The 26,648-nt window shown below is 46.3% G+C and overlaps 1 protein-coding gene across 1 annotated transcript in view; it reads right to left on the minus strand.

Moving 5' to 3' along the window:
• Positions 1 to 1,991: 1,991 nt before the first annotated feature.
• LOC124010917 (cyclin-J-like) overlaps positions 1,992 to 26,648 on the minus strand; it is a 29,264-nt gene continuing 4,607 nt past the window's right edge. The window contains exons 3-7 of the mRNA XM_046323717.1: positions 22,500 to 22,710; positions 7,192 to 7,491; positions 6,414 to 6,573; positions 5,631 to 5,935; positions 1,992 to 5,538 (exon numbers count right to left, since the gene is read on the minus strand). Of these exons, the coding sequence (XP_046179673.1) occupies positions 5,330 to 5,538; positions 5,631 to 5,935; positions 6,414 to 6,573; positions 7,192 to 7,491; positions 22,500 to 22,710 (1,185 nt within the window). The 3' untranslated portion in view covers positions 1,992 to 5,329. The remainder of the gene's footprint in view (positions 5,539 to 5,630; positions 5,936 to 6,413; positions 6,574 to 7,191; positions 7,492 to 22,499; positions 22,711 to 26,648) is intronic.

Here is a 26,648-nt window from a genome sequence, read left to right on the forward strand (position 1 = left end):
ACGGAAGGCTGGGGTAACTGAAGGAGCCATGGTGGTCATTTTGATTGTTTTATTTTACATGTGATCCCACCCCCACTGCACTGGTCTCTACAGATGGGCTGTGGTGAATCCTACTACTTGATCTCACTACATTATCCTCCAATGATAATCTAGTGATCCAGTGGGAAGCTGTAGTATATGTCTGCAATTCTACTTTGCACAATTATTTTGGAAGGATTTAATCAGACTGTGATGTGTGTCACTGTGTGACAACAGTGTGTGCTAAATGTGCGTTCATATTCACTACACACACACACACACACACACACGAGTCATTGATAGTGAGTTGATGAATGGGCCTCTATGACAGAATGTCGTAGAACACAGACCACTCTGAAGGAGACGAGTGGGTGGAGTGTGAGGGCTGAAGAGAAGAAGAGTTTGATTTGTAGAGAAATGTCCTTGGGACACTTTTCATATTCCTCCCCCTCGGGTTTTCAGTCGGCTCGGCCCAAGATCCTGTTTGAATAATGTGAAAATGTACAGTTGTTGAACGTTTTCCCTGATCCGTGAAACATGTCAATGGCCTGACATGATTGGACATGTAAGATATTTGTGCTCACCGAATGATAATTGCAATTGTCTCAGAACAGGGCAGCACGGCGGGCTCAGAACAGGGCAGCACGGTGGGCTCAGAACAGGGCAGCACGGCGGGCTCAGAACATGGCAGCACGGCGGGCTCAGAACAGGGCAGCACGGCGGGCTCAGAACAGGGCAGCACGGCTGGCTCAGAACAGGACAGCACGGCTGGCTCAGAACAGGGCAGCACGGCTGGCTCAGAACAGGGCAGCACGGCTGGCTCAGAACAGGGCAGCACGGCTGGCTCAGAACAGGGCAGCACAGCTGGCCCTTGGATGTACACAGAGAGCAAACATAATAAGATGCATGTCAATCTCTCCTGGCTCAAAGTGGAGGAGAGATGGACTTTATCACTACTTGTATTTATGAGAGGTATTGACATGTTGAATGCACCGAGCTGTCTGTCTAAACTACTGGCACACAGCTCATGCATACCCCACAAGACGTCTCTTCACAGTCCCCAAAATCAGAACAGACTATGGGAGGCACACTGGTACTACATAGAGCCATTTTTATTTATCTGTTATTTTACCAGGTAAGTTGACTGAGAACATGTTCTCATTTGCAGCAACGACCTGGGGAATAGTTACAGGGGAGTGGAGGAGGAATGAACCAATTGTAAACTTAGGAGACCGTGATGGTTTGAGGGCCAGATTGAGAATTTAGCCAGGGCACCGGGGTGAACACCCCTACTCTTACAATAAGTGTCATGGGATCTTTACTGACCTCAGAGAGTCAGGACACCCGTTTAACATCCCATCCGAAAGACGGCACCCTACACAGGGCAGTGTCCCCAATCACTGCTCTGGGGCATTGGAATATGTCTATTTTTTTAGACCAGAGGAAAGAGTGCCTGACCAGGACCAACCCTGCTTAGCTTCAGAAGCAAGCCAGCAGTGGTATGCAGGGTGGAATGCTGCTGACGAGATGAAACTCTATTCCACATCAAGAAACTGACACAAGCAATAAAATTAGATAGAAATAACAGAAGATAAAAAACACCCAACAAGCATTGGCAGACACATGCACACACACGATAACATACGCACTATACATACACATGGATTTTATACTGTAGATAGGCGGTGGTGTAGGGGCCTGAGGGCACACAGTTTGTTGTGAAACGTGTGAATGTATTGTAATGTTTTAAAATTGTATAAACTGCCTTAATTTTGCTGGACCCCACAAAGAGTAGCTTTGGTAGCAGCTAATGGGGATCCACAATAAATACAAATACCCTATATAGCGCACTCCTTTTGACCAGCCATTTAGCCAATAGGGTGCCATTGTGAAACAGCATAGTCTCAGTAATACCATACAATAACTTGTAAACGATAATCAAATATCAAACAAAAGAACACGCAGACGGAGTAAAGATATTTAGTTATTTTTGTTGTTGTTTATTTCAATGGCTCATCGGATAAAAAAAGAAACTTCTCTGTGTCACTTCAACAAAGACTACAAAAAACAGCTTTACAAAAATAGACGTGGGACATTTCTGGTGTCATTTCATTGGACAAGTAGTGTGGTTGTGTGTGTGTGTGTGTGTGTGTGTTTCTCAGCACAGTTCTGTGGACATAGAAACATGCACAGTATCGCTATAGCAACACGTACAGTACACCAATCAAGGCTGCAATGTGCAACAGTGTTCAGAGCTCTCGGCTTTCTGGCAGCAAGGATCAACGTCGAGTCAAATCACACAATAATGTCAAGGAATTAAGTTAGAAAAAGATGAACCAGTAGTGAGGGCTATACTCAAGACAGTGACGGCTGTGAGAGAAGACTTCTATCCGTAGAAATAGAAGGAATCATTCTAATGCTATGGTTCTACCAACAACAAAAACATATTGCATCTTGAGACCTCAGTGAGAAGTAGCTTTTTAGTGAGTTATTTTTTTAATCTAAAACAGGGTCGTATTCATTAGGTCACACCGTAGCAAAACGTTTTGCAAACATAAAAAAAAAAACTTTCTTTTTGGGACAAGTTCATATAGTCCCTCCCTGTTTGTCCGTTTTCTTCCGTTTGGTGCCTAATGAATATGACCCACTACTCCACACCGACTGCATCCATCTTTATTAAACACAGATCAGGAGTAAATAAAATACACTTAAAATAATAGGAATGTAAAATAAAAAGTAGTGATGACCGTACAGTGAATGAGTCTGGGTAGATTGACATAGTTCAGAAGAGATCAGACAGAAAGATACATTTGGTTGCTAGTAACATACTCTAGTAAGCCCTTCATTCCATTTCTAGTAAAATTACTATCTAGACTACAGTAAGGTATGTTCATGCTAAAAAAAAGGTTTAGACACATTTCAGATGCTTGACAGATAACTTGTTTAAGCAAGCTTCACACAGCGTTCAATTAAATACATCTCTGATATCTAAGCCTAGAACATTGAGAATCAGAACAGAAAAACCTATATAGAACATGTTCTGAGAACCAGAACACAGCCTTAGTAGTATCAGCATAGTTCAAGTGTGAAAACTGCTGGGGACAAGGTACAACCATAGTAAAAACATACACATTCAATAGCATACGGACAGAGAAAAGGACCAGAAGTTTACATCGTTGCAGATAGAAATGTGATTTATAGAGCTTCCACTATTCCCTGCTCTACACAACAGATACCCATAGCTGATCTAAACAGCACATTTCTATCTAAACATTCTGTAACGTTCCAACTAACTCTCTTCTGAGTGAGCCCCTGATTTAGATTTTTTTGGCCATCGCCACGGTAACCAGCGAGACCCCCTGTGACCCAGAAGGGGAATCTGGATGTGTTTACGTTCCAACAGGAAGTAGAAGTATGGGGAAATGCAGTGCTGGGAATGTGGGAAGCTATTAGTAATGACAAGCTGCAGATGGGCTGTGTGCTTCATCGTCTGGAAGGTCACAGATTCTACCAGGATGCAAATTTGGTGTTTGTTTATATATCTTAGTATGTTATTTAAAAATTCAGGTCCTCTTCCTCAGAGAGGTAGATAAGTGAGAAACTCTCCTGGGTGCCATGCTAGTATCTACTTAAAGCACACTCAATAGGACACAGTAAGAAGACAGCTGATTGGGTAACCTCAGCAATAAGGAGACGGCTGATTGTATATTCACAGCCTAACCTGAGCCTGAATATACAGTTATACAAGGGCACAGAAAAACACATTACACGCTGGTATAAAAAAAACAACTAAAAACTAAAACTAAACTGACTTCACCAAAGAATAGAAAATAAAGCAACAAGGAATAAATGTGTCCATATAAATAAAAGCTACGGCGTTTCAATGGCATCGTATTCAAGTAATCCGTGAAATCAAGTCCCTGATATACGCTGTGGTTCATGGAAACAAGTCTTCAGCTCACACAGAACCATCACTTCTAATAGAAGGCAGCAGAATGTCATTATCTACTTCAACAAAGTTCTAAGCATAGAATTAGAATGCCAATCATTCTATTTCTATGTTTCCAAGTCTCCTTAACCATGAGCATTCCATGTCAGTTCACTTCCACTTGAAGTCTGAGTGGAAGGACGTGGAAAACAAAGCTTCACTCTTTAACCCTCGGTGGTTGGAACACACCCCCCCCCCTTCTGGAAACAAAGATCCAGATATGAGGCGAGCTCCACCACAAGACAAGACTTTGCAAAAAGTAAGAAGTGACAAGGAGGGAGGAAGGGAGACTAAAGGCTGTAAGGAGAGGTGACAAGGAGAGAGGAAGGGAGACTAAAGGCTGTAAGGAGAGTTGACAAGGAGGGAGGAAGGGAGACTAAAGGCTGCAAGGAGAGGTGACAAGGAGGGAGGAAGGGAGACTAAAGGCTGTAAGGAGAGGTGACAAGGAGGGAGAAAGGATGAAAGAAGAGAAAGACAAAACATGACAGCTATGTTAACTATGGATTTCCCCTGCTGTGACGGAACAATGAACTCTGTGGTCTCCCCTCCCCAGCCAGAGAGGATTTTGGGTAGGAATTCTGAGAATGCCCCTGGAGCACTTAGTCACGAGTGACATAATCCCTTTATTCACTGGCATAAGAGTGATATAAAGCCGACATAGCAAGTGACACACAGCCTCTTCAACTCACTGGTAGTTCTACTTATAACACTTCATACCACTGTTCTCAAGTCAGCAGCTCAATATGTCACTTTACTGGCCAATTACTCGTCTTCAGTTGAGTTGATCTTTTTTTGGATTAGAGTGACAGAGATTCAGCAGCACTTCATCTTCAGCTGAATTCACAGACAGACAGACAGACATCACTCTGGTCAAAACCCAGGAGGCACTGAGGAGGAATCATGCTGCATAGCCTCTGGTTCACAGTGATAACAGCATCTTAACCAGGGACATACGGTGACCATTCTACCATGGGGTTTAATGCTTCTGCCTTGGAATCACGTTCCTGCGGCGGGATCGGAAGACAGCGTTCAACAGTCAGTCAGTGACGTCAGGTGTCATGTCAGTGTGATGACCTCCACGGGGTCATCGGTGCCCTTTGACCTTTGCTTGTGTTTTAGCCGTCTTTCTCTCCGTCTCTGTCTGAGGGTGGGGGGCGCAGGGCGGGGTGCGGCAGAGGAGGGGGAAGGCGTGCTGACTGAGATGGAGAGGAGGTCTGCCAGGGAACGGAGAGGAGGAGGAAGTAGTGAGGGAAGAGGATTGCAGCGCTCCCTGTCCCTGGCTCGGGGCGGTTTGCTGTTCATCCTCTCCTCCGTCTCCTGGCGTCACCTGTCGAAGCAGCCCGCTGACGTGAAGGTGTGGTGGGGGCCCACGGCCCCCAGGTACCCTCCGGTGTAGGCCATGCTGAGGCAGTGTCGCGGCTCCGCAGCCAAGGCTACCTGCATGGAGATGGGGCCCTGCAAGGCCAGCGGTGCCACCCGAGCCCCAGGCTGCAGCCCTGAAGTCAGGCTAGGATAGGAGGGGAAGGTCCCTGCTGTGGAGGTCATGGTGTTGCCCCCAGGCTGCAGCCCTGAAGTCAGGCTAGGATAGGAGGGAAGGTCCCTGCTGTGGAGGTCATGGTGTTGCCCCCAGTGAGCAGCCCCATCCTTTGGCTTTGGAGGATGTCCTGGGACATGTTGACCACAGCAGGCCCCAAGGCCTGGGAGTCAGCTAGCGCGTGGAGCTGGGACAGGGAGGGGGAGTGCTGGGAGAGGTGAGGGAAGCCCACTGGGCCAGGCTGGAAAAGGAGCTGCTGGGGGTTGGCGGAGGTAGCTGGTCTCTGGACTGGGGAGAGGTGGGAGGGAGGAGGGTGGGACTGGAGAGAGGAGGAGCAAGACAACAGAGGGGTGGATTTGGGTTTGTTGGCCTCCTTCACATCGTTGTCATGGGCACTGTGGAGGAGAGACAGATGGGGAGGTAGCACAAGACCTGTGTTATTATCGGAGGACAGTGACAGTGGATTGTCATGTGTTTACAGTTAACCTATACGAGCAACGAGAGAATTAGCATGGAGATGGGCTCGGTCAAATGGATATGATCAGGTCTTTGCATACAAGCATTCAACTGGTCTCAGGTGTGTCTGTCCTGTATGAGAGAGACTCAATGTGAGGTGGCCCCAGGTGTGTGTGAGGTGGCCCCAGGTGTGTGTGTGTGTGAGAGACTTACAGCAGCATGAGTTTGATGCAGTGTGTGAGGTGGCCCCAGGTGTGTGTGTGTGTGTGTGTGTGTGTGTGTGTGTGTGTGTGTGTGTGTGTGTGTGTGTGTGTGTGTGTGTGTGTGTGTGTGTGTGTGTGAGACTTACAGCAGCATGAGTTTGATGCAGTGTGTGAGGTGGCCCCAGGTGTGTGTGTGTGTGAGAGAGAGACTTACAGCAGCATGAGTTTGATGCAGTGTGTGAGGTGGTCCCAGGTGTATCCAGTCAGAAGGTGTAGAGACGTGGTCCAGCTTGGAGAAATCTGGAGACAGATACGAGACGCCGCTACACACGCTGCCGCCACCTGAGATGGCCGGAAACTCAGGAACGCATGGTCTAGAGGAACACAGCCAATCAGACCGTTAGTAGAGGAACACAGCCAATCAGACCGTTAGTAGAGGAACACAGCCAATCAGACCGTTAGTAGAGGAACACAGCCAATCAGACCGTTAGTAGAGGAACACAGCCAATCAGACCGTTAGTAGAGGAGGAACACAGCCAATCAGACCGTTAGTAGAGGAACACAGCCAATCAGACCGTTAGTAGAGGAACACAGCCAATCAGACCGTTAGTAGAGGAACACAGCCAATCAGACCGTTAGTAGAGGAACACAGCCAATCAGACCGTTAGTAGAGGAACACAGCCAATCAGACCGTTAGTAGAGGTCTAGAGGAACACAGACATTACATCATTACATTACTAATCAGACCGTTAGTAGAGGCACACAGCCAATCAGACCGTTAGTAGAGGAACACAGCCAATCAGACCGTTAGTAGAGGTCTAGAGGAACACAGCCAATCAGACTGTTAGTTTGTGACAAGCACATGAGTCTACATATATTTTATACCTGCCCCTCTGTTTTTCTCCCTTCCATCCCTCCTCTCTCTGACTTTAACCTTTCCCACTGTGCACTCATTCCTTCACCAATCACCTCCCTCACCCCTCACCCCTCACCTTGCAGTGACACCTCCAGGAAGTAGTGTGTGTACTTGTCCATAAAGGTTTTGGTCTTGGAGAGGGAGGAGAGAGGCCAGCCGTTGTACAGGTCTCCCTCCTGCACCGAGGCCTGGAGGTAGTAGTCTATGAAGTGGGCCGGGGTGGGCATACACAGGTTCCAGCTGAATGTCTCCAACAGCAGCAGCTCCATCTTGATGAGGTCTCTCTTGTTGAGAACAAGATTCAGAGAACACATGAAGCCCAGGGAGTTGAGCTGCTCCAACTTAGGTACCCGGTCCTCCCTCTCCTCAAACTTACCTACAGGGCAGAGAGAGAGTTTAGAAGGTAGCCTACACAAAAACCTTTTGTATTTGTCACATGCTTCAGTGGAGACTAAACCGTGAAATGCTTTACTTACCAACCCTTCCCACCAATGCATTATTACAAAACATGTAATAACAAATAAATACACAATGAGTAACAATAATCAGTCCAGACGTGTAGAGGTACGAGGTAACTGAGGGAGATACGGTGCCTTCGGAAAGTACTCAGACCCCTCGACCCTTTCAAGGGGTCTGAGTACGTTACAGTACCCGCAAAACACAACATCTACCCGGAAAACGCCAGTCTTCATTAAATAGTACCCGAAAACACAACATCTACCTGGAAAACGCCAGTCTTCATTAAATAGTACCCACAAAACACAACATCTACCCGGAAAACGCCAGTCTTCATTAAATAGTACCCGAAAACACAACATCTACCTGGAAAACGCCAAATAGTCTTCTACCCGGGAAACGCCAGTCTTCAAAATAGTACCCAAAACGCCAGTCTTCATTAAATAGTACCCACAAAACACAACATCTACCCGGAAAACGCCAGTCTTCATTAAATAGTACCCACAAAACACAACATCTACCCGGAAAACGCCAGTCTTCATTAAATAGTACCCGAAAACACAACATCTACCTGGAAAACGCCAGTCTTCATTAAATAGTACCCACAAAACACAACATCTACCCGGAAAAATAGTACCCACAAAACACAACATCTAGTCTTCATTAAATAGTACCCACAAAACACAACATCTACCTGGAAAACGCCAGTCTTCATTAAATAGTACCCACAAAACACAACATCTACCCGGAAAACGCCAGTCTTCATTAAATAGTACCCGCAAAACGCCAGTCTTCATTAAATAGTACCCGCAAAACACAACATCTACCCGGAAAACGCCAGTCTTCATTAAATAGTACCCACAAAACACAACATCTACCCGGAAAACGCCAGTCTTCATTAAATAGTACCCGCAAAACACCAGTCTGAACGTCAACAGTGAAGAGGCGACTCTGGGATGCTGGCCTTCTAGGCAGAGTTGCAAAGAAAAAGCCATATCTCAGACTGGCCAATAAAAATAAAAGATTAAGATGGGCAAATGAACAGAAACTGGACAGAGGAACTCTGCCTAGAAGGACAGCATCCCAGAGTCGCCTCTTCACTGTTGACGTTGAGACTGGTGTTTTGTGGGTGCTATTTAATGATGCTGCCAGTTAAGGACTTGTGAGGTGTCTGTTTCTCAAACTAGACAGTAAGGTACTTGTCCTCTTTCTCAGTTGTGCACTGGAGTCTCCCACTCTACATTCTGGTTAGAGCCAGTTTGCTCTGTTCTGTGAAGGGAGTAGTACACAGCGTTGTACGAGATCTTCATTTTCTTGGCAACTTCTGGAATAGTTTCAGAAGAAAGTTTTGTTTCTAGCCATTTTGAGCCTGTAATTGAACCCACAATGCTGATGCTCCAGATACTCAACTAGTCTAAACAAGGCCAGTTTTATTGCTTCTTTAATCAGGACAACAGTTTTCAGCTGTGCTAACATAATTGCAAAAGGGTTTTCTAATGATCAATAAGCATTTTCAAATGATAAACTGGGATTAGCTAACACAACGTGCCATTGGAACACAGGAGTGATGGTTTCTGATAATGGGCCTCTGTACGCCTATGTAGATATTTCATTAAAAACCAGACATTTCCAGCTACAATAGTCAAGGAACGAGGGTGAGGAGGGGGGAGGAACGAGGGTGAGAAGGGGGGCGGAAAGAGGGTGAGGAGGGTGAGGAACGAGGGTGAGAAGGGGTGAGGAAAGAGGGTGAGAAGGGGGAGGAAATAGGGTGAGAAGGGGAGGAAATAGGGTGAGAAGGGGGAGGAAATAGGGTGAGAAGGGGGAGGAACGAGGGTGAGAAGGGGGAGGAAATAGGGTGAGAAGGGGGAGGAAATAGGGTGAGGAGTGGGGAGGAAATGAGGGTGGGGAGGAACGAGGGTGAGGAGTGGGGAGGAACGAGGGTGAGGAGTGGGGAGGAACGAGGGTGAGGAGTGGGGAGGAACGAGGGTGAGGAGTGGGGAGGAACGGGTGAGGGTGAGGAGGAACGAGGGTGAGGGGGAGGAACGAGGGTGAGGAGTGGGGAGGAAAGAGGGTGAGAAGGGGGAGGAAAGAGGGTGAGAAGGGGGAGGAAAGAGGGTGAGAAGGGGGAGGAAAGAGGGTGAGAAGGGGGAGGAAAGAGGGTGAGAAGGGGGAGGAAAGAGGGTGAGAAGGGGGAGGAAAGAGGGTGAGAAGGGGGAGGAAAGAGGGTGAGAAGGGGGAGGAAAGAGGGTGAGAAGGGGGAGGAAAGAGGGTGAGAAGGGGGGAGGAAAGAGGGTGAAAAGGGGTGAGAAAAGAGGGTGAGAAGGGGTGAGGAGTCCGGGTACTCAGGCACTTTTCCCTAAAAACACCTAATAAACCTCTTGGGCGCCGACATGGGCGTGGCACCCTCATGGCACAGAGAACTGATATGAGGGAGACGATGTCAACAACTAGGCCGACCCTCTACAGAAGATACATGTATGTTCAGGAAATGTGTACAATACCCATGTGTAGAGTACTGGGTACAGACACACAACCGAACATTGTTCAAAACAAACAAACGGACTGAGTTACATTCACATCTTATGTCACACACTGAGACACAGCGTTGGAAAGGAACGTGCCCGTCACAACTACCGTATTATACAAGTCCTAAAACCCGACAGCTTGGATTAACAGTCCAGGGACAAAGCCTTGTCAACATACCACGGATCACAGCACTAACGTCATGGCAAACAAAGACAGGAGAGTCGGAGGGAAGGGAGGTTTGATGTAGTTAGTCCTCACACCATCTGAACAGGCCTGCCTGGCTACGCCCCCCCCCCCCCTTCCACTGCACTACTCCTTGGTTTTTCCTTGCCTCCCACACTATGTTGCATCACCCTCTGTCAAATCAAACTTTATTAATCACATGCGCCGAATACAACAACTGTCGACCTTACCGGGAAATGCTTACTTACTTAAGACCTTAACCAACAGTGCAGTTCAGCATAGTTGGTTAGGAGCACATAAAACATCAGCACCCCCCCCCTCCACCCCCTCTAATTCCCACCCTCCTCTCCCTCTTTCCCCATTAACCCCCCTCTATAATTCCCTGCCTAGTTTAGTTGTCTTAATGAAGACCAGCTGAACCAATGTGTGTGTAATATATATATATAACACACACACACACACACACACACACACACACACACACACACACACACACACACACACACACACACACACACACACACACACACAGGCTCTTTCAAGTGTGATTTTTCCTGCTGATGCCGCAGCCTGCCATTAACCCTGTAGGAGAGAGCCGTAGAGAGCCCAGCCAGCAGCCAATCACCTCAGGAGGCAGTTAACACATAGGCTGTAATAGAGTCTCATAACCAGAACAGGAAACAATAAGTGCTGTTCTGTTCACTCCCACCCGCTACTCCAGCTGCATTAGCATGGGGCCGGCCCAGCCCACTCCGGCCTAGACCCAGTCTCAGGCTACACCCCATTCACCACCATATCCTATAGGCTAGTAGTCTCGTCTGTCTGCTGGACTCCTGTGTCCACAGGCACAGTCATAAAATGGCCATGAATACACCCCCCATCTCTACAAAACCACCTCTTACATCCTGGTAGGGACATTGTGTTGTCAGTCTCCTCCCTGTGATGGCTCTTTGGTTTACCACTTGCACTGGCTGTTGGTTGGGTGTGTGTTTTAACAAGGGATACAACAAACTATTTCAACTGAAATTACATTTCTGAAAAGAGGTAGAAGTCATAGGGACAAAAGGTGATTTAGTACTGCAAGCTGCTTTTTAGCATTTATGTTAATTACAAGTACAACCTGTCCTGTTTCATGTCAACAAGATGAACACAGTGACTAATCTACGAGCTGTGAGAGAAAAAGAAAGGGTGCATTCCTCTGCTGTGAGTTCCTTCAGTCTTCCTGGCTGGAAAGTAGGTTGCTAAACGATCCTATCTAAAGAGCGAGAGAGAGTCTAGTCGGTGCTTCCTCTGCTGAGCCAAGTGTATGTCTGTCCTCTTCAGAACCTAACCTCCCTCTGGGGCTGCGGGTCGGCTCTGTGGACGTGTGCCGAGGCTGTAGAGAGCGCCCAGAGAGAGGTTGAAAGGTAAGAACAGCAGGATGTAGTCATGTCCTCTCTCTTCCCAGGTGTGCTGCTGGGGGGATATTAGACTACTGCTAAAGGAGTGTAGAAACCTGAGAACCTGCTGTGGGGGGTATTAGACTACTGCTAAAGGAGTATAGAAACCTGAGAACCTGCTGTGGGGGGTATTAGACTACTGCTAAAGGAGTGTAGAAACCTGAGAACCTGCTGGGGGGGTATTAGACTACTGCTAAAGGAGTGTAGAAACCTGAGAACCTGCTGGGGGGGGGGGGTATTAGACTACTGCTAAAGGAGTGTAGAAACCTGAGAACCTGCTGGGGGGTATTAGACTACTGCTAAAGGAGTGTAGAAACCTGAGAACCTGCTGGGGGGGACTGCTAAAGGAGTGTAGAGACCTAGAACCTGCTAAAGGAGTGTAGAAACCTGAGAACCTGCTGGGGGGGGGGGGTATTAGAACTACTGCTAAAGGAGTGTAGAGACCTGAGAACCTGCTGGGGGGTATTAGACTACTGCTAAAGGAGTGTAGAGACCTGAGAACCTGCTGGGGGGGGGGGTATTAGACTACTGCTAAAGGAGTGTAGAGACCTGAGAACCTGCTGGGGGGGGGTATTAGACTACTGCTAAAGGAGTGTAGAAACCTGAGAACCTGCTGGGGGGTATTAGACTACTGCTAAAGGAGTGTAGAGACCTGAGAACCTGCTGGGGGGGGGTATTAGACTACTGCTAAAGGAGTGTAGAGACCTGAGAACCTGCTGTGGGGGGGTATTAGACTACTGCTAAAGGAGTGTAGAGACCTGAGAACCTGCTGGGGGTATTAGACTACTGCTAAAGGAGTGTAGAGACCTGAGAACCTGCTGGGGGTATTAGACGACGGCTAAAGGAGTGTAGAAACCTGAGAACTTGCTGGGGGGGGTATTAGACTACTGCTAAAGGGGTGTAGAAACCTGAGAATGCTCTTCACTAAAGTCACAGAGAGGAGACAACAGGTACAGTCTTCATTAAAGTCACAGACAGGGAAAGAGACCACCGTTACGGTGTTCATTAAAGTCACAGACAGGGAAAGAGACCACCGTTACGGTGTTCATTAAAGTCACAGACAGGGAAAGAGACCACCGTTACGGTGTTCCTCTCTACCTCACCCACTGAGACAGACTTTATTGATTTCTATGAATGACGGCTACATCCTGTCACTGCACTCTTCATTAAAACAAAGCACCTCTTCTGAAGGAGTTCATGTGAAGGGGGAAAACTATTTTAGTACGGCTTCCCTATAAACTAGACGTAGATGATTCAGTCTAAAAAGTACACACTTCAACACTCAGTGTTTTTATTTTATTTAACTAGACAGTTAAGAAGAAAATAAATCTTATTTTATGACTGCCTACCCCGGCCAAACCCGGACAGCGCTGTGCCAATTGTGCGCCGCCCTACGGGACTCCCAATCACGGCCGGATGTGATACAGCCTGGATCAATAAATCAAACTACAAATACCTACTCAACATCCACCAACCCCATTTCTCAAGCCCAATAGGTACAGAGCCTTCAGAAAGTATTCATACATACCCCTTAACATATTCCACGTTTTGTAACAGGCTGAATTCAGAATATATTTTAGATCATTGTTTTCATCAACCATCTACACACAATACCACATAATTACAAAGTTAAAATAAGTTTATATTTTACATAAGTATTCACACCCGTGTAGTACTTGGTAGAAACACCTTTGGCCACTATTACAGCCGTGAGTCTTTCTGGGTAAGTTGAAGAGTTTCACACCTGGATTGGACAACATGTGCCCATTATTCATTTCAGAATCCTTCAAGGTCATTTAGGACCATAACAGAACCAAAACACAAGAATCGCAGATAGAACAACCTTACATTTATTGTGGACAAACATTCCTATACTTACAATGCACTTTGCCTTTCAGAATCAATTGGTAATGAGACTCAAATTCTTATCGATTATCTTGTAGAGTATCTTAAACGAGCTCACTGAAGTGTATTAATCATTTGCAGGTCTTGGCCAACGATTGTCAAGTAAATGTAATTGAAAACTGTAACTCGGCCACTCAGGGACATTCACAGTCTTCTTGGTAAGCAACTCCACTGTATATTTTGCCTTGTGTTCTGGGTTATTTTCCTGCTGAAAGATGAATTCATCTCCCCGTGTCTGGTGGAAAGCAGACTGAACCAGATTTTCCTCTAGGATTTTGTCTGTGCTTAGCTCCATTCTGTTTATTTATTTATTCTGAAAAACTCCCCAGTTCTACAAGCATACCCATAACACTTTGTATTCAGGACAAAAATCTAATGGCTTTGCCCATTTGTTTTGCAGTATTACTTCAGTACTTTGTTGCAAACAGGATACAATATGCTTTATTCTGTACAGGTTTCCTTCTTTTCACTCTGTCAATTAGGTTAGTATTGTGAAGTAACTACATGGTTGTTGATCCATACTCAGTGTTCTCCTATCACAACCATTAAACTCTGTATCTGTTGTAAAGTCAACATTGGCCTCATGGTGAAATCCCTGAGTGGTTTCCTTCCTCTCCGGTAACTGAGTTAGGAAGGACGCCTGTATCTTTGTAGTGACTGGGTGTATTGATACATGATCCAAAGTGTAATTAATATCACCATGCTCAAAGGGATATTCAAGGTCTGCTTTTTAATTTTTACCCATCTACCAATAGGTTCCCTTCTTTGTGGGGCATTGAAAAATCTCCCTGGTCTTTGTGGTTGAATGTGTTCTTAATTCACTGCTCAACTGAGGGACCTTACAGATAATTGTGTGTGTGTGTGTGTGTGTGTGTGTGTGTGTGTGTGTGTGTGTGTGTGTGTGTGTGTGTGTGTGTGTGTGTGTGTGTGTGTTACAACATTCTTTGTTAATGAAACACTATTATTGCGCACAGAGTGAATCCATGCAAATTGTTAACCACACGTTTACTCCTGAACTTATTTAGGCTTGACATAACAAAGGGGTTGAATACTTATAGACTCAAGACATTTCAGCTTTTCATTTACTAGTTAGTAAAAATGTTGATAAACATCCACTTATGGGGTACTGCGTGTAGGCCAGTGACAAGAAATTGCGATTGAATCCATTTTAAATTCAGGCTGTATCTGAAGTCCATCTCCCCCTCCATCTCCCCCCTCTAATTTGCCGGCCCGTCTTTCATTCAGATGAAATTGGTCACAGCTCCACCACAAACCCCCCCCACAATGAGTGTGTTCGTCCTATAGGCTCTGCCGGTTAACACAATGTAGACGCACACTGACCTCTGACCTCAAGTGCCTAACGCTTGTGTGACCAGGAAGAATCCTCGGCCCTCTGCCGTCTCATCTCCTGTCCAAGGCCTAGGGGTCTGGAACACTTTTGGGGCGAGGGAGAGGGGAAGAAGGGAAGAAGGGAGGGGTTGTGGGGGAAAATGGTGACCCCCCCCCCCAAAGTGAAACACTAATCAATAACAAAATGCCATCTTGACATTTCAGTCCTAGCCTGGTATTTGTGTAAGAAACAAAAGACCTCTATAGAACCTGAACACAAAGTCCTTAAATAATACATCAATGACATTAAATCTAAATCTAATTACATTGAATAATAAAACTAGCCTACATTTTTTGGGAAGGGAGAAAAAAACAGCATTAAAGAAATCACTGTCGTAGATCACAGCCATTTTACAGTCAACTCCTAATTCCTTTAATTATCAGACCACAGATTAATTATCTCATAATTACAATCAAGCATCAGAGAGACAGACAGAAAGAGAGGGGAGGAGAAACTGCGCGAGTCCCCTGTTCATCTACATATCGAGAGGGTCAGTTCAAACATGCCCCCCTTCCAATTCCTCCCTGTTAAACATCAGCGGTCGGCATCTCTTTGAAGCACCGCTCAGCTCGTTTCTGCACCCCAGTGGGGCTACCCCCTCCTAGGGGTGGAGGTGGAAGCAGTGGGGCTAAGGCCATCTGAAAACACTCCTAGGTGGGGCTATGGAGGAGGATAAGGCCATAGAGGTGCACTTAGCAGTGGGGCCCCAGCCCAGTCTCTGCCTGGGCCCTGTCGAGGTGAGTAAGACTCAGAGGAAACACTCCTAGCAGTGGGGCTATGGAGGAGGATAAGGCCATCTGAAACACTCCTAGCAGTGGGGCTAAGGCCATCTGAAACACTCCTAGCAGTGGGGCTAAGGCCATCTGAAACACTCCTAGCAGTGGGGCTATGGAGGAGGATAAGGCCATCTGAAACACTCCTGGCAGTGGGGCTATGGAGGAGGATAAGGCCATCTGAAACACTCCTAGCAGTGGGGCTATGGAGGAGGATAAGGCCATCTGAAACACTCCTAGCAGTGGGGCTATGGTGCAGGATAAGGCCATCTGAAACATCCCTAGCAGTGGGGCTATGGAGGAGGATAAGGCCACCTGAATGGAGATCTAGTCAGATAAGACACCAAGTAGAAGCCTGAAGCCTCTACATGTCAACCTCGCTTGCAGCCAGTCACATAAATACACAATTTCACAGACAAAACACACGACAACCTCCACCCCCATGTCTCTGCACCCCTCCCCCACCCTGGGCTGGCTGGCCGGCTGCTCCTGTTGACGGGCTTTTGTTTGGGCCTGACTCAGGGAGCATATGGCAGGTGGCTCTCTCTCTCCCTCCACACACACACACCCTCCCAACCCTCGGGCCCCCAGGCAGGCCTGCTGCAATGTGTGTGGGTTGGATGGGGTGTAACTGTTCTTTTTAAAGCCCCTACTCTGTAACACAAACCATCAGGCAACTTATTGCAGGTCATCCACAGCTGACACACACACACACACACACACACACACACACACACACACACACACACACACACACACACACACACACACACACACACACACGACCATTAGAAAACAGTCAAACCCACCCACTGAACTCATTTAACCAATGCACCAGCAGCACACTACACGGTTACAGCTACTAGGCTCCATGTAGCAGGACAGCATCACGCCACACGGTTACAGCTACTAGGCTCCATGTAGCAGGACAGCATCACGCCACACGGTTACAGCTAATAGGCTCCATGTAGCAGGACAGCATCACGCCACACGGTTACAGCTACTAGGCTCCATGTAGCAGGACAGCATCACGCCACACGGTTACAGCTACTAGGTTCCATGTAGCAGGACAGCATCACGCCACACGGTTACAGCTACTAGGCTCCATGTAGCAGGACAGCATCACGCCACACGGTTACAGCTACTAGGCTCCATGTAGCAGGACAGCATCATGGGAGACATCCTGAATAATACACAGCTTAGAACGAACTGTCAACTGCCAGCTGACCTCGTTGAGAGGGAACAGACAGAGGTATTACAATAGAACATGATCTGACCTCGTTGAGAGGGAACAGACAGAGGTATTACAATACAACATGATCTGACCTCGTTGAGATTGCATGAACATAGTGCTGTATATCTATCGGATATACACCACTTCTGACCTCATCAGGCGACAGTGTTTACATGAAGATGCCACTACACTGTGAAGAAATAAATAGAGCCAAACTCACTGACTGCAGAGAGAGAGAGAAAAAAGGTCCAGGTGCCAGGATCACAAATACAAATTCCATATAGACACAGTTGCCAGAGAGCACACAAAAAACTATAAATACCTCGGCCTAAACTTCAGCGCCACAGGTAACTTCCACAAAGCTGTGAACGATCTGAGAGAGAAGACAAAGAGGGTCTTCTATGCCATCAACAAACACTAACAAACCCCACAGAGCCCCAGGACAGAAACAAATTAAACCCAACCAAATCATGAGAAAACAAAAAAGATAATTATTTCCATGTGTCAAGTAATTTAACAACAAAAAAGTGCAAACTAGAATGCTACTTGACCCTAAACAGAGACAGAATACCTGACCACTGTAACTGACTCAAAGCTTTGCCTATGTGCAGACTCAGTGAGCATAGCCTTGCTATTGAGAATGGCCACCTTAGCCTGTCTTCTCTTGAGAGCCAGGTCTGCCTATGTGCACACTGCCTACAAAATGAGGTGGAAACTGAGCTGCACTTCCTAACCTCCTGCCCAATGTATGACCATATTAAAAGAGAGACATATTTCCCTCAGATTACACAGCCCCACAAAGAATTCGAAAACAAATCCAATTTTGATAAACTCCCATATCTACTGGGTGAAATTCCACAGTGTGACATCACAGCAGCAAGATGTGTGACCTGTTGCCACAGAAGAGGACAACCAGTGAAGAACAAACACCCTTGTAAATACAACCCATATTTATGCTTATTTATTTTCCCCTTTCGCACTTGAACTTTTGTGAGTATAATCTTTATTTAACTATTTCACTTGCTTTGGCAATGTTTCCCATGCCAATATAAAGCCCTTAAATTGTGTGTGTGTGTGTGTGTGTGTGTGTGTGTGTGTGTGAGCAAGTCACAAGTGTATGATTTTATTAGTGAGAACAAATAGCTGCTCTGCAGGGCAGAGTGGTCTGACTTCAGGGACAGAAGAGAAGGATACCAGGAAGAGCCATGTTGGAAGTCAGTGGGCCACTGTGCATGGGGGGGGTAGAAGCTGTTAAGGGGTCTTTTGGACCGAAACTTTGTGCTCCGATAACGCTTGCCGTGCAGTGGCAAAAGAGAACAATCCATGACTCGAGTCTTTGACAACTTTTTGGGGGCCTTCCTCTGACACCGCCTGGTATCTAGGACCTGGATGGGGCCTTCCTCTGACACCGCCTGGTATCTAGGTCCTGGATGGGGCCTTCCTCTGACACCGCCTGGTATCTAGGACCTGGATGGGGCCTTCCTCTGGCACCGCCTGGTATCTAGGACCTGGATGGGGCCTTCCTCTGGCACCGCCTGGTATCTAGGACCTGGATGGGGCCTTCCTCTGGCACCGCCTGGTATCTAGGTCCTGGATGGGGCCTTCCTCTGGCACCGCCTGGTATCTAGGTCCTGGATGGCAGGAAAATTGTCCCCAGTGATGTATGCATTGACCTCTGTAGCGCCTTACAGCCGAGCAGTTGCCATACCAGGTGGTGATGCAACCGGTCAGGATGCTCTCGATGGTGCAGCTGTGGAACTTTGAGGATCTGGGGACCCATGCCTCTCCAGTCTCCTGAGGTGTGTCTTGATGTGTTTGGACCATGATAGTTTGTTGGTGATGTGGACACCAAGGAATTTGAAACTCTCGACCCGCTCCACTACAGCCCTGTCAATGTTAATGGGACGTGTTCGGCCCTCCTTTTCCTGTAGTCCACGATCAGCTCATTGGTCTTGCACACATTGAGGGAAGAGGTTGTTATCCTGGCACCACACCACCTATAAGCGGTCTCATTGTTGTTGGTGATCAGGCTGACAGTTTGTTGGTTGATGTGAACACCAAGTAGTTCACTACTTTTGACTGGGGCCAATGGGGTGTCTAGACTTCTACGAGCGCCATTGAAATGATCCGACAATTCAAAGGGTAAGAATTCCTTTAGGAAAAAGGCTTTGATGAAAGGATGTTAAAATACGCAGAAGGACTTTATACAATAGGTCTCCTGACCCTGTGGTTGTGACTGGGAAGAAGAAGTTGGGACACTCCGTTTCCTTCCTGTCGCAAATGGAACACGGACAAATACAAAACCACAATTTTCTTTACCTTGGTTTCTGTGAATGTCTATGAAAACACACACATCGTTCAAACACAGGGAGAGAGAGAGGTGGAGGAGAGAGACCAGAGAGCGATAGAGATGGAGAGATACTACCAATAGGCTAACAGGATTAAGTGCTGACTGTTGAGAGGTACAATTGAGAGTGTGATTAATTAACCTAACGCAGAAGACCGTGGAATTTTAACAAAGACAATGTGTTCCTTTCAAAAGACTATGTACCAAACAACAACCCTATTCCCTATAGAGTGCACTATTTTGGACCAGGGCCCGGGTCAAAAGTAGTGCATTACATAGGGAATAGGGTGCATTTGGGACACAGAGAACGAGCCCAGAGCAAAGCTGGCATCAGACCTGAAACCCAGCAGGACCGGAGTACTGAACAACCAACCAGTCAGAGAAGTTGAGTTAATTAATTAGGCCAGATTCCAGCACCTCAGGAGATTAAACAGCAAACCCAATCAGGACAACCTTGAATCAAACAGCCCTTTCAAGCCTTCATCAATCACACAGAGCTGATCCCTAGAGTCCGACTCTGTTCTCTCACTGAAAGAAGCAATCAAAAGATTCCATTCATTCGTCTAGTAAGAGAATCCTCTAACAGGATTTTTGGTCGATATATTTTCATCTTTTCATTTAGTCTTCCAGTAAACTCTATGAGCTCCCCGAAGCCTCACACACGTCTCCCCAGTGAGCGGGCCCCGTCCCAGACTCACAGTTTGATGGCATCATTAGTGTAATTACCCATGATGCTCTGTGAGCTGTGTTAATGTACAGAGTCACAGACTAGCCATTAATCACCATACACCCACACACACACACACACACACACACACACACACACACACACACACACACAGACCCATTTACAGCAACTACTCCTACACATAGTAACAGCAGTAGAAGCCTAGATCATGGTATATAATCTGACTCCAAGATCACAAACAGTTATCTGACAAAAACCCAGTTCCAAGTTCTTTATGTCTTTATTCCTGCTCTAGTGGGTTTCATACGCTTTGCTGTGTAGGACATTCATTTAGACGGGTGCCATCAGGAATGACTAAAGACAAAACCCCCCCAGACGTGTTATCAAAGGCAGGATCAAAGCTACGTGCATGAAGACGTACCGACACAGGTGTAGGCTAATCCTCACCAAGCCACAGACAGACTGGGTTTCTAGCTAAACAATGTGAAAAGCCACAGCAACACAAATGATATAGGGTGTCCCAGCCATCCATCGTCTGGAAACTGGAGTAAATTATCACTGAAGGTATTGGATGGGAACATAGTGTGGTCCTTCTGTAGCTCAGTTGGTAGAGCATGGCGCTTGTAACGCCAGGGTAGTGGGTTCGATCCCCGGGACCACCCATACGTAGAATGTATGCACACATGACTAAGTCGCTTTGGATAAAAGCGTCTGCTAAATGGCATATATTATTATCATTATTATAACTTCTTATAACTATTCAACAGTTTATGAAACGTGCTGCGAGAACAAGATGGCGCTGACAGACATGGCAGCTCCACTTCTAGATCCTAAGCAACTTTGCAGTATTTTGTTTTTTTGTCTGTTATTTCTTTAGGCCAGAATGTTTTTGGTGTGTTATTACACAGAGCAGGAAATATCTTTTGGATATCAGAGCAGCGGTCACTCACCAGCATTACGACTTATCTGAAATTAATCCTTTGTCCGTACACACCAAGGGCAATTTAACATATCCCAGAGGCTGCTCCAAGATGCCACCGGCAGAGAAGAGGTAGTCTGAGCGGACTTCTAGTCCAACTCAGGAAGTGTGAACACCATCCTCCACTTCCGGGGATATTACCCGCTAAGGTTCAATCTCTGGACAATAAAGTAGACAATGCTCAGCGCGAGGATCTCCTTCCAGAGAGACATCAGGGACAGTAACATACGTTGTTTCACGGACTCATGGCTCTCTCCAAACATACTGTCCCCGTCCATACAGCCAGTTGGGCTCAGTACATCGCGCAGACAGGAATAAATATCTCTCCGGGAAGAAGAAAGGCGGCACTGTATGTTTCAAGTCCTTTGGTTCAACCTACCTAGAATACCTCACAATCAAATGTCGACTGTATTACCTCCCAAGAGAATTCTCTTTGGTTATAGTCACAGACGTGTATATTCCCCCTCAAGCCGATATCACGACGGCCCTCAAGGAATCACACTGGACTTTATGCAAACTGGATACCACATATCCTTGAGGCAGCATTTATTGTAGCTGGGGATTTTAACAAAGGCAATTTGGAGAAGGTGAAAAGCTTCAAGTTCCTCAGCGTACACGTCACTGAACCTGAAACGGTCCACCCACACAGTGTGGTGAAGAACGCACAATAAAGTCTCTTCAACCTCAGGAGGCTGAAGAAATTTGGCTCGTCACCTAAAACCCTCACAAACTTTTACAGATGCACAATTGAGAGCATCTTGTCGGGCTGTATCACCGCCTGGTAGGGCAACTGCACCGCCCAAAACCACAGGGATCTCCAAAGGGTGGTGCAGTCTGCCCAAAGCATCACCGGGGGCAAACTACCTTCCCTCTCGGACACCTACAGCACCTGATGTCACAGGAAGGCCAAGAAGATCATCAAGGACATCAACCACCAGAGCCACTGCCTGTTCATCCCTCTATTATCCAGAAGGCAAGGTCAGTACAGGTGCATCAAGGCTGGGACTGAGAGACTGATAAACAGCTTCTATCTCAAGGCCATCAGACTTAAATAGCCACCACCCGGTTACTCAACCCTGCACCTTAGAGGCTGCTGTCCTATATACAGACATGGAATCACTGGCCACTTTAATAATGGATCATGGATCACTAGTCACTAAGAATGTTTACATACTGCTTTACTCATTTCATATGTATATACAGTATTCTATTCTACTGTATTTTAGTCAATGCCACTCCGACATTGTTCGTCCTAATATTTATATATTTATTAATTCCATTATTTTACTTTTAGATGTCTGTATTGTTAGATACTACTGCACTGGTGGAGCTTGGCGCACAAACATTTCACGTCACCTGCAATAACATCTGCTAAATATGTGTATGTGACCAATAAAATTTGATTGGACTATCAACTGAAGGAAACTAGCAGAGCATTATTCTGTAAAGAATCATGGTACTTACTGGCAAGGAGCAGGCAGGACAGAGCGATGACGTAGAGCTGTTTGACGGCCACATCGTAGTGATCCATGAACAGGTCCAGTAAGTAGACAGACAGGTGTCTGGCTGTAGGACACAGCTGGTAGCGGTTCGACAGTATGGCCAGTAGGTCTGCAAAGTACCGACGCATCCCTATCTGAGGGGAGTGGGCCCGATACACAGGCAGCTTCAATTCCTAGAGGGAGAGGAAGATGGAGAGAAAAGGATGGAGAGGAGGAGAAGGTAGAGGGAAGAGAAACAAGGTGGAGAGAGAGAATTACAGGTTCTAACATTAATATAGGTTCCAACACAATATGGGTTCTAACACATTCATATGGGTTCTACCACATTCATACGGGTTCTAACACAAATATAGGTTATAACACATGAACACAGGTTCTAACACATTCATACGGGTTCTAACACATTCATACGGGTTCTAACACATTAATAGACGTTCTAACAGGTTCAAACACATTAATATAGGTTCTAACAGTTTAATATAGGTTCTAACTAGAGGTCGACCGATTAATCGGAATGGCCGATTAATTAGGGCCCGTTTCAAGTTTTCATAACAATCGGAAATATGTATATTTGGACACCGATTTTGCCGATTTATAAATATTTTTTATACCTTTATTTAACTAGGCAAGTCAGTTAAGATCACATTCTTATTTTCAGAAAGGGCCTAGGAACGGTGGGTTAACTGCCTTGTTCAGGGGCAGAACGTCAGATTTACACCTTGTCAGCTCGGGGGATCCAATCTTGCAACCTTACAGTTAGCTAGTCCAACGCTCTAATCACCTGCCTCTCATTGCACTCCACGATGCAGCCAGACAGTATGCGCTCTATGGTGCTCCTGTAGAACACAGAGGACAGGCTGATTTTCTTCAGCCTCCTGAGGTTAAAGAGTCGCTGTCTTCTTCACCACGGTGTCCGTGTGGTTTGACCATTTCAGCTCCTCAGAGATGTGTACGTGGAGGAACGTGAAGTTTACGACTGTTTTCTTGGTAGCCCCGGTGAATGAGGATGGGGGCATGCCCAACCTGGTCCCTCCTAAAGTCCACAACCAGCTCCTCCGTTTTGCTGATGATGAGGAAGAGGTTGGTTACCCCGCACCACGCTGTCAGAGTGCCTACCTCCTCCCCGTAGACCAATCTTGTCGTCGTTGGTAATCAGGCCTACTACTGTCGTGTCGTCAGCGAACTTGATGGAGTCGGAACTGTGTGAGGTCACACAGTCATGGGTATACAGGGAATTCAGCGGAGGGACTGAGGATGCACCATTGTGGGTCCAGCGTGTTGAGGATCAGTGTGGAAGAGGTAATGTTGCCAACCTTTACCACCTGGGGGGGGGGGGCGTAAGAAAGTCCAGGAACCAGTTACACAGGGAGGAGATCAGTCCCCGGGCCATGAGATTTGTGGCGGGCTTAGAGGGCATGATGGTCTTTAAGGTAGAGTTGTAATACATAAACAGCATCCGAGCATCAGATATGCATTCTTCATGTCCAGGTGGGTGAGGACAGTGTACGGTGCCACCGTCAATTGCGTTGTCCATGGATCACGTTTGAATGACTGACATCCGTCCTCTATGGAGACCGTAAGCACGTAGTCCTCGATGTCTTCAGGGTTTGTCCTCGGCAGCTCAGAGTCGTTTTGTTCGAAGTATGAGAAAAAGGTGTTTAGCTTGTCCAGTGGGGCGGCGTTGGTATCCACAAAGTGACTGGCTTTCTTTTGTAATCCGTGATCGTTAGAAGCCCCTGCCACATGGACCTCGTATCCAACCCACTGAATTGCTCCTCCACTTTGTCTCTATACTTGTGTCTCATCATCTTGATCGATCTGTGTAGGTCGTATTTGTACCGTTTAACAATACAATTGTCCCCTGGTCACCATTGTCCCCTGGTCACCATTGTCCCCTGGTCACCATTGTCACCATTGTCCCCTGGTCACCTTGCCGCATCTCTCCCCTTCAGTTCCCTGACAAGGCTGCCATCAATCCATAGTTTTCGATTTGGGTACATTTTGAAAGACACCCTTGGTATCACATAATCTACACATTTTTTGAATGAATTGGCATGTTTATTGATGTTATTCCCCAGAGGCAACCTGGACCATATTCCAGTCCACGTGATCAAAACAGTCATGGAGCATGGATTCCGATAATGTTGTACAGAAGTGAAACCGGAACGTCCCTCTCGAGACAGGGTTCCCCATGGTGGAGAAGCGGAGGGGGTGGTAAGGATGCATGGTGGTTCAGCAGTAGGGGTTATGTTAAACCCCTAGCACATCTCCCATTCATGTTCAATTAGCAGCTGGCGTTTCAAAAGGACAAAATTCAAAGAGAAGACATTACTATTGAACTACAGGACTCTGGTCAAAAATAGTGCACTATTTTTTATATTTTTAAACACACCCCAAGGACGTACCCAGTGTCCTCCTAGTAAACCATATACTGTAGTATAGGGGAATAGAGGAGTGTCGCGTGAGCTTTCAGCTTAAAGATGCATTTGACAAGGGGAGCGATAAAAACAAACTTCTTCAACTCGCAATGTACTGCCTTTATAATGCTTTATGAGTCTGTCTCTATCCTAATACAGGCTTAGAAAATTTGAGATGCTTTGGTTATACAATAAATGCTTTGTTTCTCCTTCTTCATACCACACACAGATGGATATTTGATCTAAAAAAAAACACAACAACAAGGGCTTTATAATGTGGATTTATTTAATATCAGCTTAAATAAGGGATGGATTCATCTTTTTACGTAGTGCTGTACCAGTTTGAGGTTTGCTGCTACAGGCACACGGAAAACATCCACCCACACTAAAAATACAGGTTACTATTGTTGTCTACTTCAGAGACAGAGAGTCCACTTCCCTTCCCTAAGGGTTGTCCAAACAACAAACACTACCCGTAAACCTCATCTTTACTGGACACTGACGCCATAGTGGCTGTCAGCATGACCAACATACCGAGGACCACAATCTATGGCATACATAGATTTAATCTGTGAGTTTCATCAATTATCTGTTGAGTTAGTTCTATGTAGGTGATACAGAAACAATGGTGATCACTAAGGTGATCGGCAGCTAAAGGAATCTGAAGGACAATACATACATACACAGAAACCCCCGTAAACCACCCCCCGCCTTGAGTTCTCCTCTCTTCTCCGCCCCCCTTGCCTCTGGTCCATCTGTCTGTCTGGGGGTTCAGGGGCATTGTGGGGAACCACAGTGGAAGGCAGTGGACTGGATGCAGAGAGGAGCAGACTAGCCTGCTGATGGGCTACAAGTATTTAGAAATAGGGTTTATGTCTGGGGTGTTGTTTTGGCTTTCAAAGACACTGGACAAGTTACATCAGCATAATTGCTTATTTATTTGGTCTGCTGATTGGTTGAAGGGTTGGAGGAGTCAGAATAAATCAGAAGGGAGGCCCTAATCTACATACCCCTTGGTTACAGACTATATATTTTACCTCTTGGGGATGTTATTCGAAAACATAATGTAAACTTTCACTGCTATGCGGATGACACACAGCTGTACATTTCAATGAAACATGGTGAAGCACCAAAATTGCCCTCGCTAGAAGCATGTGTTTCAGACATAAGGAAGTGGATGGCTGCAAACTTTCTACTATTAAACTCGGACAAAACAGAGATGCTTGTTCTAGGTCCCAAGAAACAAAGAGATCTTCTGTTGAATCTGACAATTAATCTTAATGGTTGTACAGTCGTCTCAAATAAAACTGTGAAGGACCATCGGCGTTACTCTGGACCCTGATCTCTCTTTTGAAGAACATATCAAGACCATTTCGAGGACAGCTTTTTCCATCTACGGCAAAAATCAGAAACTTTCTGTCCAAAAATGATGCAGAAAAATTAATCCATGCTTTTGTCACTTCTAGGTTAGACTACTGCAATGCTCTATTTTCCGGCTACCCGGATAAAGCACTAAATAAACTTCAGTTAGTGCTAAATACGGCTGCTAGAATCCTGACTAGAACCAAAAAATTTGATCATATTACTCCAGTGCTAGCCTCTCTACACTGGCTTCCTGTCAAAGCAAGGGCTGATTTCAAGGTTTTACTGCTAACCTACAAAGCATTACATGGGCTTGCTCCTACCTACCTCTC

This window comes from Oncorhynchus gorbuscha, linkage group LG23 (genome assembly GCF_021184085.1).
Source record: "Oncorhynchus gorbuscha isolate QuinsamMale2020 ecotype Even-year linkage group LG23, OgorEven_v1.0, whole genome shotgun sequence".
NCBI lineage: Eukaryota > Metazoa > Chordata > Actinopteri > Salmoniformes > Salmonidae > Oncorhynchus > Oncorhynchus gorbuscha.